This window comes from Python bivittatus, unplaced genomic scaffold, assembly GCF_059951505.1.
Source record: "Python bivittatus isolate LINGU-HERP-01145 unplaced genomic scaffold, Pbiv_v1 ctg000580_np1212, whole genome shotgun sequence".
NCBI classification, from domain to species: Eukaryota; Metazoa; Chordata; class Lepidosauria; order Squamata; family Pythonidae; genus Python; species Python bivittatus.
Genome location: NW_028277087.1, coordinates 27,220,448 through 27,236,677, shown reverse-complemented (window position 1 = coordinate 27,236,677; position 16,230 = coordinate 27,220,448). Strand labels below are relative to the sequence as shown.

At 40.9% G+C, this 16,230-nt stretch overlaps 1 protein-coding gene across 3 annotated transcripts in view; it reads left to right on the top strand.

The window, feature by feature from the left end:
- Positions 1-16,230, top strand: part of DYNC1H1 (dynein cytoplasmic 1 heavy chain 1) — a 69,602-nt gene that overhangs the window by 22,457 nt on the left and 30,915 nt on the right. For all 3 annotated transcript variants that reach the window (XM_015888966.3, XM_007433395.3, XM_088149828.1), the window contains exons 22-40: positions 71-237; positions 1,431-1,604; positions 1,810-1,975; positions 2,057-2,245; positions 2,356-2,550; positions 2,674-2,956; positions 3,049-3,149; positions 7,146-7,305; positions 8,827-9,070; positions 9,401-9,584; positions 10,216-10,428; positions 10,571-10,809; positions 10,931-11,087; positions 12,169-12,396; positions 12,512-12,742; positions 12,891-13,031; positions 14,526-14,759; positions 15,397-15,603; positions 15,882-16,003. In XM_015888966.3, coding sequence (XP_015744452.2) covers positions 71-237; positions 1,431-1,604; positions 1,810-1,975; positions 2,057-2,245; positions 2,356-2,550; positions 2,674-2,956; positions 3,049-3,149; positions 7,146-7,305; positions 8,827-9,070; positions 9,401-9,584; positions 10,216-10,428; positions 10,571-10,809; positions 10,931-11,087; positions 12,169-12,396; positions 12,512-12,742; positions 12,891-13,031; positions 14,526-14,759; positions 15,397-15,603; positions 15,882-16,003 — 3,635 coding nt within the window. The remainder of the gene's footprint in view (positions 1-70; positions 238-1,430; positions 1,605-1,809; positions 1,976-2,056; positions 2,246-2,355; positions 2,551-2,673; positions 2,957-3,048; positions 3,150-7,145; positions 7,306-8,826; positions 9,071-9,400; positions 9,585-10,215; positions 10,429-10,570; positions 10,810-10,930; positions 11,088-12,168; positions 12,397-12,511; positions 12,743-12,890; positions 13,032-14,525; positions 14,760-15,396; positions 15,604-15,881; positions 16,004-16,230) is intronic.

Sequence of the window (16,230 nt, the reverse complement as noted above, 5' to 3'; positions counted from 1 at the left end):
TGTCTTAATTAGTAGTTGCAGACTACTGTGGATTTGTTTTCATTAATTGAAGCTCATTATTTATATGTAGGTATTTGAAGAAGATGCCCTTAGCTGGGAAGACAAACTGAATCGAATTATGGCACTCTTTGATGTCTGGATAGATGTCCAGAGGCGCTGGGTTTACTTGGAAGGCATCTTCACGGGTAGTGCCGATATCAAACATCTGCTGCCAGTTGAAACCCAGAGGTTCCAAAGGTAATGTTCTGACCCCAATTCTGGGTGTAAATATGAGAATGTTAATAGTTTGTGTGTTAACTTAGTTTTGGAGATTTCATGGAACAGTTCAACAGTAGTAATTATACTACCGTTGCAATGATCTCTACTTAGTGCTCCCTGTGAAGTTCACTCAGAAACTGGAACTGGTACAAAATGGTTTCTGGTATTGGCTGCCAGGAATATATAACACTGGTGTTGTGGAACCTGTGTTAGCTACCAGTAAGTTTCTGGGTGTAATTGAAAGTTCTGATTTTGACCTATAAAATCCTAAGTGGCTTGGTACCTAGGTACTTACAGAATGTCTTCTCATTGTCCTATATAATCCTATACAAGTTCTCCTATATAATCATCCCAGGAGAGGCTACTGGTTGTTCCCTGCTTCTATGATGTTAGGAGGGCCACTTTCAGGAAGTGCTATTTCTTGGTTATGTGCTCATTTCTATGGAACAGCCTCCCCTTACAGAAAGATGAGTTGCTTCTCTAATGTCTTTCTGGTTGATATTTAAAAAAAAAAAATAAAAAGTTCTAGAGAGGCTTTGCTGATTAAAATTTCACAATCATTATTTTTCTCATTATGGCTGTTCTATTAGATCAACTGATAATGTTCCATCAAGTTTTTGTAACTACAGGTAGTCTTCACTTACTGATCACTCATTCAGTGACTGTCCGAACTTGTGCTGGCACTGAAACTACAGACTTAAGACTGGTGCATGAAGTTGCAGGTGTCACAGCATCCCCACAGTCATGTGATCGCAATCCAAGCACTTGGCAACCGGTGCACATTTACGATGATTGCAGCATTCCGCAGTCACGTGATCGCTATTTGCGACCTTCATAGCCAGCTTTTGACAAGCATAGTCAATGGGGAAGCCACCAGGAAGTCACAAGTTGTGGTCATGTGACATTGCACTTAATGACCACACTGCTTAGCAATGTAGTTGCCAATCCCTATTGCAGTCAGTAAGTGAGGACCACCTGTATGCTTAGATTTAATTATTTTGATTTTGGTTTATTTACTGTGGATGGTTTAATTTGTATTGTATTGTGATGATTTACAGATCAATTGTTAACTGCTCTTTGGCAGATTCAGTGGTATAGAAATATAATAAGTAAATAAAGAGGAAGATATTATATGTCTCATGCATCACTATTCTCTCCTCCTGACTTTTCAGCATCAGTACAGAGTTTCTGGCTCTCATGAAAAAGGTATCAAAATCTCCCTTGGTAATGGATGTTCTGAATATTCAGGGTGTACAGAGATCTCTGGAAAGATTAGCAGACTTGCTTGGAAAGATCCAAAAAGCCTTGGGAGAATACCTGGAGAGAGAGAGAGCTTCTTTCCCTCGGTAAGCAATTTAGTTCAGAACTAATTGTCCATCTACATAAGTGTGAATTACTTCTAAATTCAACAAGCAATAGTTTAAAGTCTTCGTTTGCTTTGGTTGATCAATTTGTAAAGAAAAATCACAAATGGGTTGGCTCTGAGGTTTGTTGTTTTGATGTGTGCTTTATCATATTGGATCCACTGAAATACTGAACTTTATTTTTTAGGTTCTATTTTGTTGGGGATGAAGACTTGCTCGAAATCATTGGAAACAGCAAAAATGTAGCTAAACTGCAGAAACATTTCAAGAAGATGTTTGCTGGAGTGTCAAGCATTATCCTTAACGAAGACAACTCCATTGTTCTCGGGATATCATCACGTGAGGGAGAGGAGGTATAGAGCTGTTTTCTGGGTCACATGGCATAAGACATTTTTCTCTTAAAAGTAATAACAAGCTTACAATTCTGTTTCCAGGTGATATTCAAAACTCCTGTGTCAATCACTGAGCATCCAAAGATCAATGAGTGGCTCACACTTGTTGAAAAAGAAATGAGGGTAACACTTGCCAAACTTCTTGCTGAGTCTGAAACAGAAATTGAGATCTTTGGCAAAGCAACTTCAATTGATCCAGCTACTTACATCTCATGGATTGACAAATATCAGGTACTGATTTTTTTTTTCTGTTCAGCATTATAATAAGATAAAATGCTGTGGGAGGAAGGAAGCCAAAATATCCAATAACTAACACTTAAGCTTTTTTTTTAATTCTCTAGGCCCAACTTGTTGTCCTTTCAGCTCAGATTGCCTGGTCAGAAAATGTGGAGTCTGCTTTGAACAGCATGGGTGGAGGTGGTGATAGTACTCCTCTGCAATCTGTGCTGACCAATGTCGAAGCGACACTGAATGTGCTTGCAGACTCCGTGTTGATGGAGCAGCCTCCTCTCCGCAGAAAAAAACTGGAACACCTTGTAAGTTATAATCTTCAGTAACTGCCTCTAGGCCAGACATACAAGTTACTTTACATGCGCATTTCATATAATCAAGTTTCAATTAAATACGTATACTAAGATTGATTATTGCTTTTTCAAAAGATCACTGAATTGGTGCACCAAAGAGATGTTACAAGATCATTGATCAAAAGCAGAATTGACAACTCCAAATCATTTGATTGGTTGAGCCAGATGAGGTTCTACTTTGATCCTAAACAAACAGATGTCCTGCAGCAACTATCCATTCAGATGGCTAATGCCAAATTCAACTATGGCTTTGAGTACCTTGGAGTTCAAGATAAACTGGTGCAGACTCCTCTTACTGATCGTTGTTACCTGACAATGACGCAAGCTTTGGAGGCCAGGCTGGGAGGTTCTCCATTTGGTAGGTTGTTGCTCATACATCGCTACCTGTCAAGATTATGCTGCTGCTGTTGTAGAGCAGAAGTAATCTGTCTCTATGTTATGTATAAACAGGACCTGCTGGAACTGGTAAAACAGAATCTGTTAAAGCTCTTGGACATCAGCTTGGAAGATTTGTTCTTGTTTTCAACTGTGATGAAACATTTGATTTCCAGGTATGGCATTTCCATCTGTAATTAATTATTTTAGAGAAGTATCAAGTTTGTGCATCTAACTCAAAAATGACATAGTTTTTTTGAACTTACAGTGGGGCAAAAAAGTATTTAGTCAGCCACCAATTGTGCAAGTTCTCCCACTTAAAAAGATGAGAGAGGCCTGTAATTTTCATCATAGGTATACCTCAACTATGAGAGACAAAATGAGGGGAAAAAATCCAGAAAATCACAATGTCTGATTTTTAAAGAATTTATTTGCAAATCATGGTGGAAAATAAGTATTTGGTCACCTACAAACAAGCAAGATGTCTGGCTCTCACAGACCTGTAACTACTTCTTTAAGAGGCTCCTTTGTCCTCCACTCGTTACCTGTAGTAATGGCACCTGTTTGACCTTGTTATCAGTATAAAAGACACCTGTCCACAACCTCAAACAGTCACACTCCAAACTCCACTATGGCCAAGACCAAAGAGCTGTTGAAGGACACCAGAAACAAAATTGTAGACCTGCACCAGGCTGGGAAGACTGAATCTGCAATAGGCAAGCAGCTTGGTGTGAAGAAATCAACTGTGGGAGCAATAATTAGAAAATGGAAGACATACAAGACCACTGATAATCTCCCTCGATCTGGGGCTCCACGCAAGTTCTCACTCTGTGGGGTCAAAATGATCACAAGAATGGTGAGCAAAAATCCCAGAACCACACGGGGGGACCTAGTGAATGACCTGCAGAGAGCTGGGACCAAAGTAACAAAGGCTACCATCAGTAACACACTACGCTGCCAGGGACCCAAATCCTGCAGTGCCAGACGTGTCCCCCTGCTTAAGCCAGTACATGTCCGGGCCTGTCTGAAGTTTGCTAGAGAGCATTTGGATGATCCAGAAGAGGATTGGGTGAATGTCATATGGTCAGATGAAACCAAAGTAGAACGTTTTGGTCTAAACTCAACTCGTCGTGTTTGGAGGAGAGAGAATGCTGAGTTGCATCCAAAGAACACCATACCTACTGTGAAGCATGGGGGTGGAAACATCATGCTTTGGGGCTGTTTTTCTGCAAAGGGACCAAGATGACTGATCCGTATAAAGGAAAGAACGAATGGGGCCATGTATCGTGAGATTTTGAGTGAACACCTCCTTCCATCAGCAAGGGCATTGAAGATGAAACATGGCTGGGTCTTTCAGCATGACAATGATCCCAAACACACCACCTGGGCTTCGTAAGAAGCATTTCAAGGTCCTGGAGTGGCCTAGCCAGTCTCCAGATCTCAACCCCATGGAAAACCTTTGGAGGGAGTTGAAAGTCTGTGTTGCCCAGCGACAGCCCCAAAACATCACTGCTCTAGAGGAGATCTGCATGGAGGAATGGGCCAAAATACCAGCAACAGTGTGTGAAAACCTTGTGAAGACTTACAGAAAACGTTTGACCTCTGTCGTTGCCAACAAAGGATATATAACAAAGTATTGAGATGAACTTTTGATATTGACCAAATACTTATTTTCCACCATGATTTGCAAATAAATTCTTTAAAAATCAGACAATGATTTTCTGGATTTTCCCCCCCATTTTGTCTCTCATAGTTGAGGTATACCTATGATGAAAATTACAGGCCTCTCTCATCTTTTTAAGTGGGAGAACTTGCACAATTGGTGGCTGACTAAATACTTTTTTGCCCCACTGTAATCTAACAATACTATAACTTTTGCATGATAAATGTAAAGCCATCACCAATTAAGGCTAATTGAATTATCTCCCCACAGCTTCCAATCTTGCTAACTTGAAAATCAAATTCAAAATAACCCAGATAGTTTTAGAAAATACGATGAACTTCAAACCATACAATTCATATTTTTAAGTGACGTGGATTGTTGGGAAGGAACAACAATCTCACTCATTTTTATTTATTCATTTTTCAATTTACAGGTAGTCCACGACCTACAACCATTCAGTCAGTGACTGTTCCAAGTTATGATGGCACCGAACGAATGGTCGTTACAACTGGTCCTCAGAGTTCTAGCCATCCCAGCATCCCCATGGACACATGATCAGGATCTGGGTGCTTGGCAACCTGTTTGCACTTATGACTGGTTGCCAAGCGCCCCGTGATCACCATTTGCAACCTTCCCTGCCAGCTTCCCCAGAAAGTCAATGGAGAAGTCTCGAGCACCCCCTTGTGCACCCTCCCAGCCTGCATGGCACCTTTCATGCACTCCTACATACTCTCCCCGACTGACACCTCTCGTCCACCCTCATGCACCCGACCCATGCCACACCTCTCGCACCCCATCCCTCACCACACATCTTTCCCCAACCCTCCTGTGCACCTTCACACACCCTCCCCAACCCTCCCCCATACCCACACATATCCCCTTACCCCTCCCCCACCTAGTAGCAGCCACTTACCTACTTGCAGATCTCGGACTTGCAACTTCCTGCTGGTTTCCCTGCTGACTTTGGTTGTGGGAAGCCAGCAGGAAGTTGCCTCACCTAATGACTGTAGGATTCAGTTAACAATGGCAGCTGGAATTGCAGAGATTGCCATTGCTAAGTGATGTGGTTGCGCTTTATGACCACATCACTTAGTGACAGAAATTCCAATTCCAATTGCCATCGTAAGTTGAGGACTACCTGTATATGGCTGCTCATCTTGCGCAAGCAATTCTCAGTGGCAGAGATTAAAAACATCAGTACAATCATAAATAACAATACATGGCAAAAATAAAACATGGCAGCCAAGACCATCAATGCTAATGACAGTAATTCACAGACGCACCTAACCTCCCAACCCCAACTTAAGAACAACCAGGTCTTAAGGGCCTTCCAAAAAACCAGCAGTCAGAGCCAATCTAATCTTGGGAGAGTGTTATTCCAAAGGGCAGGTACAGCAACAGAAAAGGCATGCTTCCTGGGTCCCACCAGATGGCATTCCTTAATAGGCTTCCCCAGAGCATGCCCCAGAGCATGCCCCAGAGCATGCCCCTGTAGCCAGACTTGATAGGACAGGTAGAGACAGTTGGAGAAAGGGTCCCTTAAATATCCTTGCCCTATGCCATGAAAGGCTTTTAAAGGTAGCAGCCAATACGTTAAATTGCACCAGAAGCCTGTTGGGAGCCAGTGCAGCTCACAAAGCAAAGGTGTAACATGGGTGTACCGAATCATGCCTGTAATTGCTTGCATTTTGCATTCTGGTACAACTGCAGCTTTCAGGTGTTCTTCAAAGGTAGGGGAATGGGAGGAGAGAGTCCACATAGGCTTGATTCGGTCCAAAGCCCAGCTGCCCTCTCATTCCAAGCTGCAACCAAGGCATCAACTGAACTGTGCACCAAATCTTCAGGAAGAGCCACAAGCTCCCTCTGAAACCCATCAGGGTCCATCAAGCACCTGGAGTATACCAATGAAATAGGTTCTGCCTCCCTGTGGCAGGGAGGAGCTCTGGGACACACCAGGGTGATCAGAAAGTAATCAGTCCATGGCGGAGCGATGGCAGTATCTCCCAATTCCAGATCCCATCACCGCTGCCCCAACTGGGAAACCAAATTCAAAATGTGAGCACCATTGTGCATCAGGCCCTTGATGACCTGGATCAGGTCCATGGCTGTCATGGTGGCCATGAACTTCAAAGCCATCTCTGATTCTACCCCTGGGAAGGCAGGTTGAAGTCCCCTAGGACCTTAAGCCTGGAGAACTCAACTGCCAATCCAGCCACAGAGTTTAGAAATTCATGGAGGGAAGATGCTGTGCAGCAGGAAGGCTGGTACAGTAGCAACAATTCCAACCATACCCTAGAGTCCAACTTAAGAGACAGGATCTTACATCCAGTTACTTGTTATGAGCCTAAATTTCAGTGCAAGGAAAGCTCCAGTATGTGTCCATAATACTTAACAAAAGATTCAGACTGTATAGCCGTTTTTGCCTCTTAAAAACCATGGGGAAAATGCCCCTTTTTACAGATGCTGAGTTACACCTAATGGAGTTTTTTTTTTCTCTTTATCTCTTTAGGCAATGGGCCGCATCTTTGTGGGCCTCTGTCAAGTAGGTGCATGGGGCTGCTTTGATGAGTTTAACAGACTTGAGGAGCGAATGCTTTCTGCTGTTTCTCAGCAAGTCCAGTGCATTCAGGAAGCCTTGCGAGAACACTCAAATCCAAACTATGACAAATGTATGTATTCTAAAAAGAAAAGCTACTTTCAATTACTTTATAGGTTTTGCAACTGCACAGTTTCTGTATTTCAATACTGTTATTTTGTTAACTATAATTACATTTTTTAAAACATTACAGTTAATATTTCTTTAAAAGCCTTATTGGTTTGTAATATATTATAATATAGCAATATAACTATGTATTTATAAAACTTTTGTGGAAAAGGGTATGTACTTTAAAAAAGAAACCTAATTTATTCAATAAAAAGTGCTACATAGGGAGAGAAAAAAGAAAGGGAAGAAAACTCTATTAGACTATCTAGGGAAAAAGAAACAAAAGACAAAAAAAATCATAGGAAATGAAAAAGAAAAAGCCACAACATTCTTCCCCACAACGTTCTTCCCCACTTTCTAAGGGGAAGTGTACTCTGGAAACCATTCAGATCCACAAGCAGCCTAGGGTGGACCATACATAGAAGTATAGAGGCAGAAAACAAGATTCCAGGTTTCCAAACAACTGCTATGCATCACATGAAACCATTCGGCTTTCCAAATAGACTTGTGGAAAGATCACCAAGTTATTATAGAGATAGCCAGAAAACAAACTGATGGGGTTTTTTCCTCTTAAAATGGTAAAAAAATTGGACTAGGGTATTTAAACAAGCATGTACCTCATATACATCAAATTCGTTAGTTGGCCCTCTTATATTTACTATAGCAGTGTCTTTCTAAGGGTATACCTTGCTCACAGTCACCCATGCCTTAGTCACCTCCCATTTCGATTACTGCAATGCACTCTACGTGGGGCTATCCTTGAAGACCATCTGGAAGCTGCAGCTGGTCCAGAAGCAGCAGTAGGCACAGTTTTGTATGTCCCACAGTTCACCCGACTATCACCGCTGCTGCATGAGCTGCACTGGCTTCCTGTTGCTTTCTGGTGCAATTCAAGGTGCTGGTTATCACCTTTAAAGCCCTACATGGCACAGAGCCAGGTTACTTGTGGGACCACTTCTCCCTGAGGGTATATGCCTGTCCTACTAGGTTAAATAGGGTGGGTACACTCCAGGTCCCCTCCCTTAAATGTTGTCACTTGATGGGACCTTGGAGGCATGCCTTCTTGGTGGCTGCCCCAGTCCTTTGGAACAGCCTCCCACCAAAGATCAAAGGGATCCCTATCCTTTTAGCCTTCCGGAGGACTGTGAAGACCTGAATCTTCCCCCAACCATTGGGCTAGAATGGGGAGGGGGGGGGTTGAGCTGTGAGGATGTTTGGTCTGATGCATGGGGGAAGGGTATGTTTTTAACTATGTTTTATGGATTGTTGTGAGCCACCTAGAGTCATTATAGGAGATAGGCAGCCATATAAGTTCTGAAAATAAAATAAAATAAAATATATACATACATATATGCATGCATACATACATACATACACGCACACACATACCAGTAGTCTTCCCCAGCCTTGCTGGCTTCCTTTTCTGTCAGTGTTTGAAAGGTGAAGAGGTGAGAAGTATACTTAAATGACAGATTCTTGCTTTCAGCTGCCGCCCCTATTACCTGTGAATTGCTAAACAAACAAGTGAAAGTGAGTCCAGATATGGCAATCTTCATCACAATGAACCCTGGCTATGCGGGTCGATCAAATCTTCCAGACAACTTGAAGAAACTGTTCCGTAGTTTGGCCATGACAAAGCCTGACCGTCAACTGATTGCTCAGGTCATGTTGTATTCCCAAGGATTTCGGACAGCTGAAGTGCTTGCCAACAAGATTGTCCCCTTCTTTAAGTAAGTATCATTGCTAATAGAGGCATGTAGAATGATTTATTCTTGGATGACTATGTTAATTCAGGTGCTGGTATTAGTGTAGTGTTATTATTTTATTATATGTGGATCATATAACATGAAGTAGTGCAAAACTGCTAAGAAATAAACCATCTACAGGGCTATGTATTTTCTAGGCACAAATGAAAGTATCCAAACTATTTAGTAAAACAGCCAATATGTTCTGAAGTAACTCTAGAGCGTGATAATAAACAATGTCCATCTCTAAAGTCAACTTTAGCATGCTTTTTTTATTTAAACATTTTTGTGAGAGTGACATATTTATATCCTTAGACTGTGTGATGAGCAGCTCTCCTCTCAAAGCCATTATGATTTCGGCTTGAGAGCTTTGAAAAGTGTGCTGGTCAGTGCGGGCAATGTGAAAAGAGAAAGAATTCAGAGAATAAAGCGAGAGAAGGAAGAGCGTGGTGAAGTTGTTGATGAAGGAGAAATTGCTGAGAATTTACCAGAACAGGAGGTATGGCATGTATTTTATGTGGAGTAGTTAACGCAGTCTGCAATTATATAGACAGATCCTTGAATGCAGATACATATAAGGATCTTGAATTTAATTTGGATTTTTTTTTAATGCAATTGGTTTTCAGTACAAGTGTGCATCACATTTCAGGGTCAAATCATTTTGAATTCAAAACACGCAGATTGAAGTGCAGAACAACTTATGTGTTTGAAATGTTTCAGGCGTGGTTTTGAGTTTCAAACACTTCAATGCTAAACAGCTGGCATTTGAACATTTCCAAAATGATCAAAAGAAGCCATTTTGAATATTGTTTTCACCTGTTCTTTGTGTACACTACTATTTGTGTTCGTAATGCTCTGTACTGCTGTAAATGTTGTGTTAATCAGCTAGTAATAGTCGCAGTAATTTGTTTAAACAAAAATGCTTCTGGACAAACCACCACACAAACAGTGTTTGGCAGTATCTCAAGATATCTTAAAATTCAAGGGAAACATCCAAGTTACTCCTAAGGCATAATGTCCAGTTGACAATAAAAATATAGATAACTTTACTATATTCAGTCTTTGAACCCTGCACTATTAAATAACTACTTTGCTTCTTAGTTTGTCTAATAAATCTTTTTCCCATGTAGATTCTGATCCAGAGTGTTTGTGAAACTATGGTACCAAAACTGGTTGCAGAAGACATACCATTGCTTTTCAGTCTCTTGTCAGATGTGTTCCCTGGCATTCAGTATCACCGAGGAGAAATGACTGCACTGAGGGAGGAACTTAAGAAAGTCTGTCAGGAAATGTACCTCACATATGGTGATGGAGAAGATATTGGTAGTATGTGGGTGGAAAAGGTACGGCTTGTCAGCTGACATCATAACATAAAATCCTATGAGATTTGGCTGCAAACAGTCCTCTAGAAGTCTAAACAAGATTACTGTAACTCTTGTCATTCTAGATTAAAGATCTTCCCTTATTCTACCCCTTTTTTCACAGGTTCTTCAGCTCTATCAAATTACCCAGATCAACCATGGTTTGATGATGGTCGGTCCTTCTGGGAGTGGAAAGAGCATGGCTTGGAGAGTGCTGTTGAAAGCTCTGGAGAGACTAGAGGGTGTGGAAGGTGTTGCACATATAATTGATCCCAAAGCTATCAGCAAAGACCATCTTTATGGTACTTTAGATCCCAACACCAGAGAGTGGACAGACGGGTTGTTTACCCATGTCTTAAGAAAGTAAGTGTGTCAAATAAATAAGATGTGGTAAACGTGAATAGAAAGATTCCCAAATAAGGAAGCGGTTTAAGCTGATTCAATGTTTTCCTAACTTGTACTACATTATCATCATTTTACTTAGAATTATAGATAATGTGAGAGGGGAACTGCAAAAACGACAGTGGATTATCTTTGATGGAGATGTTGATCCCGAGTGGGTTGAAAATTTGAACTCCGTTCTGGATGACAATAAGTTGCTGACATTACCAAATGGAGAACGTCTGAGCCTTCCACCGAATGTAAGCCAAACTACAGTAAATTCATATTAGAGATGGTATTTCCATGTGATTTAATGTAACTATATTTGGACAACACAATATCAGAATATTGACTCAGTCCTTGTAGAACAGCATGCTGATGTATTCCGCTTAGAAAAAATCAAAGGTTAAAGCCTTTTTAAATTTCAAATATCAAAATGCAAATGCTTAAGTTTTTAAAAAAGGTAACTTCCAGAGCTGCTGAACTCATAGGGAAGCAACACTGATAACTTTTTAAAAAGACAAACGAGAAATGGAATCTAATGAACCACTCAAACCATAAGATGCTGCTGGTCTTCTGCAATTTGCTTTTTTTACTGTTCAACTATAACTTAACAAGCGAAAATGATGACTTAAAGTCTGTAAAGCTAGATTTATGAATACAGTTCAAGTAATATGATAAATGTGGGAATTCTACACTATTCCCCAATTTATATAGAGACATGACACCAGTGATTACAAATATTTAATTAGCACATGCATCTCAAAATCAATAAAAGGTCTAATCACAAATTCCCACCTAAGCACTTACCTATTTCTACAGAAATAAATAAGGCTCTTGAAAGAGGCATTCCTCTTGCTTCTCCTTTACCTGGATTTCCCTGGAAATTTCAACCAGTTAATTCTGAGGCTGTGGGGAGATGTTAAATCCCACTGTTTCCTACCTAGAAAAAAGGGAGGGGCTCAGGTAATACCTAGCATACATCTGTTCCTTGTGAAGACTTAGATTCTGTGTCTGGGATGAGGGAATGTGCATTCAGAATGTCTGCAGTACTTCTAGCACAGAGCTGAGAGTCTGGAGTACTGTAAATGCAATTTGGCTTCTTAGCACCTTGAAACAAAGCTCTTCTTCCACTGAGTTTGCAGCAATAGCCTTCAGCTGCCCATGCCAGTTTCAAGACAGGATATTCTTTCTCTGATTCCTTGCTCTTTACTTACCCTAAACTCAAAAAAACAGCTCAAAAGGAGGAGAGGGTAGTTGAAGAAGGATGTGTTGAACAGATACTTGGAAAGAATTCTGGTATAATTATTTTCAGAAACCACCTTTTTGCTTTTCCCATAGGTGCGCATCATGTTTGAAGTTCAAGATTTGAAATATGCCACTCTAGCCACAGTGTCACGATGTGGCATGGTTTGGTTCAGTGAAGATGTTTTAAGTACTGACATGATTTTCAGTAATTTCTTGGCCCGGCTGAGAAGTATCCCCCTCGATGAAGGTGAAGAAGAAGCTCAGCGCAGGAGAAAAGGAAAAGAAGATGAAAGTGAAGAAACAGCATCTCCAATGTTGCAGGTAAACTTAAGGGTCTAGATTTCCCTTTCTTCCCTAGACAAATTAGTAATTGTTTAGCTCTGTTTTCTGGTATGGTAATAAGAAATATAATGTTACTGAAATGGTTCATCAACAGATTCAAAGAGATGCAGCAACAATTATGCAGCCATATTTCACATCTAATGGACTGGTGACAAAGGCACTTGAACATGCTTTTAAACTGGAGCACATTATGGACCTCACCCGATTACGCTGTCTTGGTTCTCTCTTCTCCATGCTTCACCAAGCATGCCGCAATGTAGCACAGTATAATGCCAACCATCCAGACTTTCCAATGCAAATAGATCAACTAGAACGCTACATCCAGGTAATTCTTGTTCCCCACCCCACCCACCCACCAAAAGAACTCTAATCCTGAGGCAATGAAGTTGCCAGACTTGCTATTGGTTTCCATGTGTTTCTTAAGAACAGTACTTTTTCCTCACATTTATACTGATGATTCATTAACATTTCAGAGATACCTAGTGTATGCAATCCTGTGGTCGTTCTCTGGAGACAGCCGTCTGAAAATGAGAGCAGAGCTAGGTGAATATATCAGAAGAATTACTACAGTGCCACTGCCTAGTGCACCAAATATACCCATAATCGATTATGAGGTAAAGACAATTGTATCTTTTGGTTACTTTTTTGTTAACAGCAACCTTATTGTGACTACTGTTCTGATTATAATACTTGCACAAATGTAATCAGTACCACAAATCAAATACAGATAGTCTTCAACCTATCACCATTCAGCTATTGTTCAAAGTTACAACGGTGCTGAACAAATGGTGATTATGACCACTCCTTGGAATTCCAGCTGTCCCAGCACCCAAGTGGTCACATGTTCACGATCTGGCCACATGGCAACTGGTTTGCACTTATGATTGGTTGCAGCACCCTGTGATCACGTGATCACCATTTGCAACCTTCCCTGCCAGCTTCCAGAAAGTCAATGGGGAAGCCAGCAAGGAAGGTTGCAAGTTGCTGGGGTAAGTCTCCCCCACCCGTGCACCCTCTCCCAGTCCCTCTGCACTCATGCCATGCCAGCTACTCATGCACTCCTGCACACCCTCCCCAAGTCTCACCATATCTCCCTCACACCGTCATGTGCCCTCCCTGACCCTTGCCACACCTCCTTTGCACCCTCCCAACCCTCCCTGACCCTCACCATGCCCCCTGTGCATCCAACCCATGCCACATTCTCACATACCCTCCCCAACCTGCGCCTCTCACACACCCTCCCTTTCACCTTCCCTCCCCCTCCCCCACACCCTCGCTCACCCTCTACGACCTGCACCTCTTGCACACACCCTCACATCCTCATGCACTCTCCCTGACTCTCCCCCGTGCAACCCCTCGCTCCCTCCCCCTGCCAGCCTGGGACTTGCAACTTCCTGCCAGCTTCCCCACTGACATTGGTTGTGAGAAGCTGACAGGAAGTTGCCTCACCTAACGACTATGGGAGTCGGTTAACAATACCAACCAGGACTGCAGAGATTGCCATTGCTAAGTGATGCGGTCACGCTTTACAACCGCATTGCTTAGTGACAGAAATTCCAGTCCCAATTGCCATCATAAGTTGAGGACTACCTCTACCATATTACAAGTAATTCCAAAGGCCTAGCAACAATGTATAAGATACTTGTTATTTAATTTAGTATGTACACTCTATCTTTGGGATCACACATTTAATTAAATTAAGTTTTGATACTTAGAGTATCAAAAACATTTGCTTTATCATATGAACTTTCTGGATTTGTTGCTTTTTAAAGTGCTACAAAGTGGTATGTGAGAACAGGTAATAATTCTAATGAAAAATATATTTTGTTGGGCATTTTGTGGGCATTTTAAAGACATGCACTGTTCTCTAGGCAGAAAATAATGCCTCTTCAGAACTGGCAGTTGTCCAAGTGCAGCTTATATGGATTAATTGTACTTAAATTATTTTTAAAAAGATTTTCAATTTGTTGACCATTTATTGGTGATATTTCTTAATTTTTGGACAATTAAAATTTCCAGTTAGAGTTAAATCAAAGTAAGTGTTTAAAAGTAGCTTCCTTCAACTGCAACAAAAGCAGAAAGTAGCAAGTTCTTTTTTCTTTGTGTAGGTCTCCATCACTGGTGAATGGGTGCCTTGGCAGTCAAAGGTCCCACAAATTGAAGTTGAGACTCACAAAGTTGCAGCTCCTGATGTTGTTGTGCCAACGCTTGACACTGTTCGCCATGAAGCTTTGCTGTATACTTGGCTTGCAGAGCACAAACCACTGGTACTCTGTGGCCCACCAGGATCTGGAAAGACCATGACTCTCTTTAGTGCACTCAGGGCCTTGCCTGACATGGAGGTATTCCCCATTCTGAATGAAAATATTTTAGTGGGTAGCCATTAAAATATCCTCTAGCAGAACAGCAGAATAGTTCATTAACCACAAAATACTACTTCCATAACAATTGAGAGCTTATTCCAGGGCTCCACTCACTTCATTCCAGAAAACTGGGTGCTTTTAACCATCTTAGTAACAAGGCCAGTTCTTGTAATAGCGGACAGACTTTGAGGTATACTGGTCATTAGTCAATTAAGGTTTTAAAGTAAAACCAGCACCCTGAATTAGAATCAGAAAAAGCAAAGGAGCTAAAACTGCTGATTCAAGACTGTTAAGACCAGTTCTACATGCTTAGTTAACACAGTATAACTACTAGGTTATAATTATAATAGCCAAGTCATCTTCAAAGGACATTATAATAGTCCATACAGAATCTGCAACAGTATGAATTCATTTGGCCTTGTTATATATAAAACCAGTACTGGAATCCATTCTTCAAGAACCAGACTTTTAATGCATATACACAGCTCAAAGTATTTATTTTGGAATAGTCAACCATCAAGAACAGATTGCACAGTTCTTTAAAATGTTATGTGGGTGAAGGATATATTGGTTCTTGTTTTTGCTTCCTCTTCTCAAATTGTTTTTGCCTTTTTAGGTGGTTGGCTTGAATTTCTCCAGTGCTACCACTCCAGAACTACTCCTGAAAACATTTGATCACTATTGTGAGTACAGGCGTACACCTAATGGTGTGGTGTTAGCTCCAGTTCAGCTGGGAAAATGGCTGGTACTCTTCTGTGATGAAATCAACTTGCCGGATATGGATAAATATGGTACACAGAGGGTCATATCCTTTATTAGACAGGCAAGTATAAATGAGTGAAGAAATTACATTTTTTGTGAATCAGGATTAAATTGCAAAACAAAAGGCAATATATTAATGTACAGATGAGGTAGAAGCAAAAATAGAAAAGTATGAAGAGAAGGTATAAACTGGATTTAGTAAGATATTCTTTTACCTCTTGCCTCCAATTTTTTTCTACTTTTTCTACGTTATGTACTTTGTATATAAAGTTGTGTATCCCAAAAGGGAACAGTGTGGTATGTCCATCTGTTTCCTAACCAAGATTTTAACTTTATCAGATGGTAGAGCATGGAGGTTTCTACCGTACATCAGACCAGACCTGGGTGAAATTGGAACGAATTCAGTTTGTTGGTGCATGCAATCCACCTACAGATCCTGGAAGAAAACCTCTTTCACATAGGTAATATGCCTGTAATACAACATGCATGTTCATGCCAACTTCTTTTAATGGAGTTTGTATGAATCATAACAATTTTAAACAATATACGTTATAATGGCACTAAACAGTAGGGGGTCAGTACCAAATCTAACATCCTCCAAATGTTCTCTCCCAGAGCCAAGTTTTTAGTTCTCTATGTAGTATTACAATATCTGTGCGCTATTGGTGCAATATAATATTGCATTCCT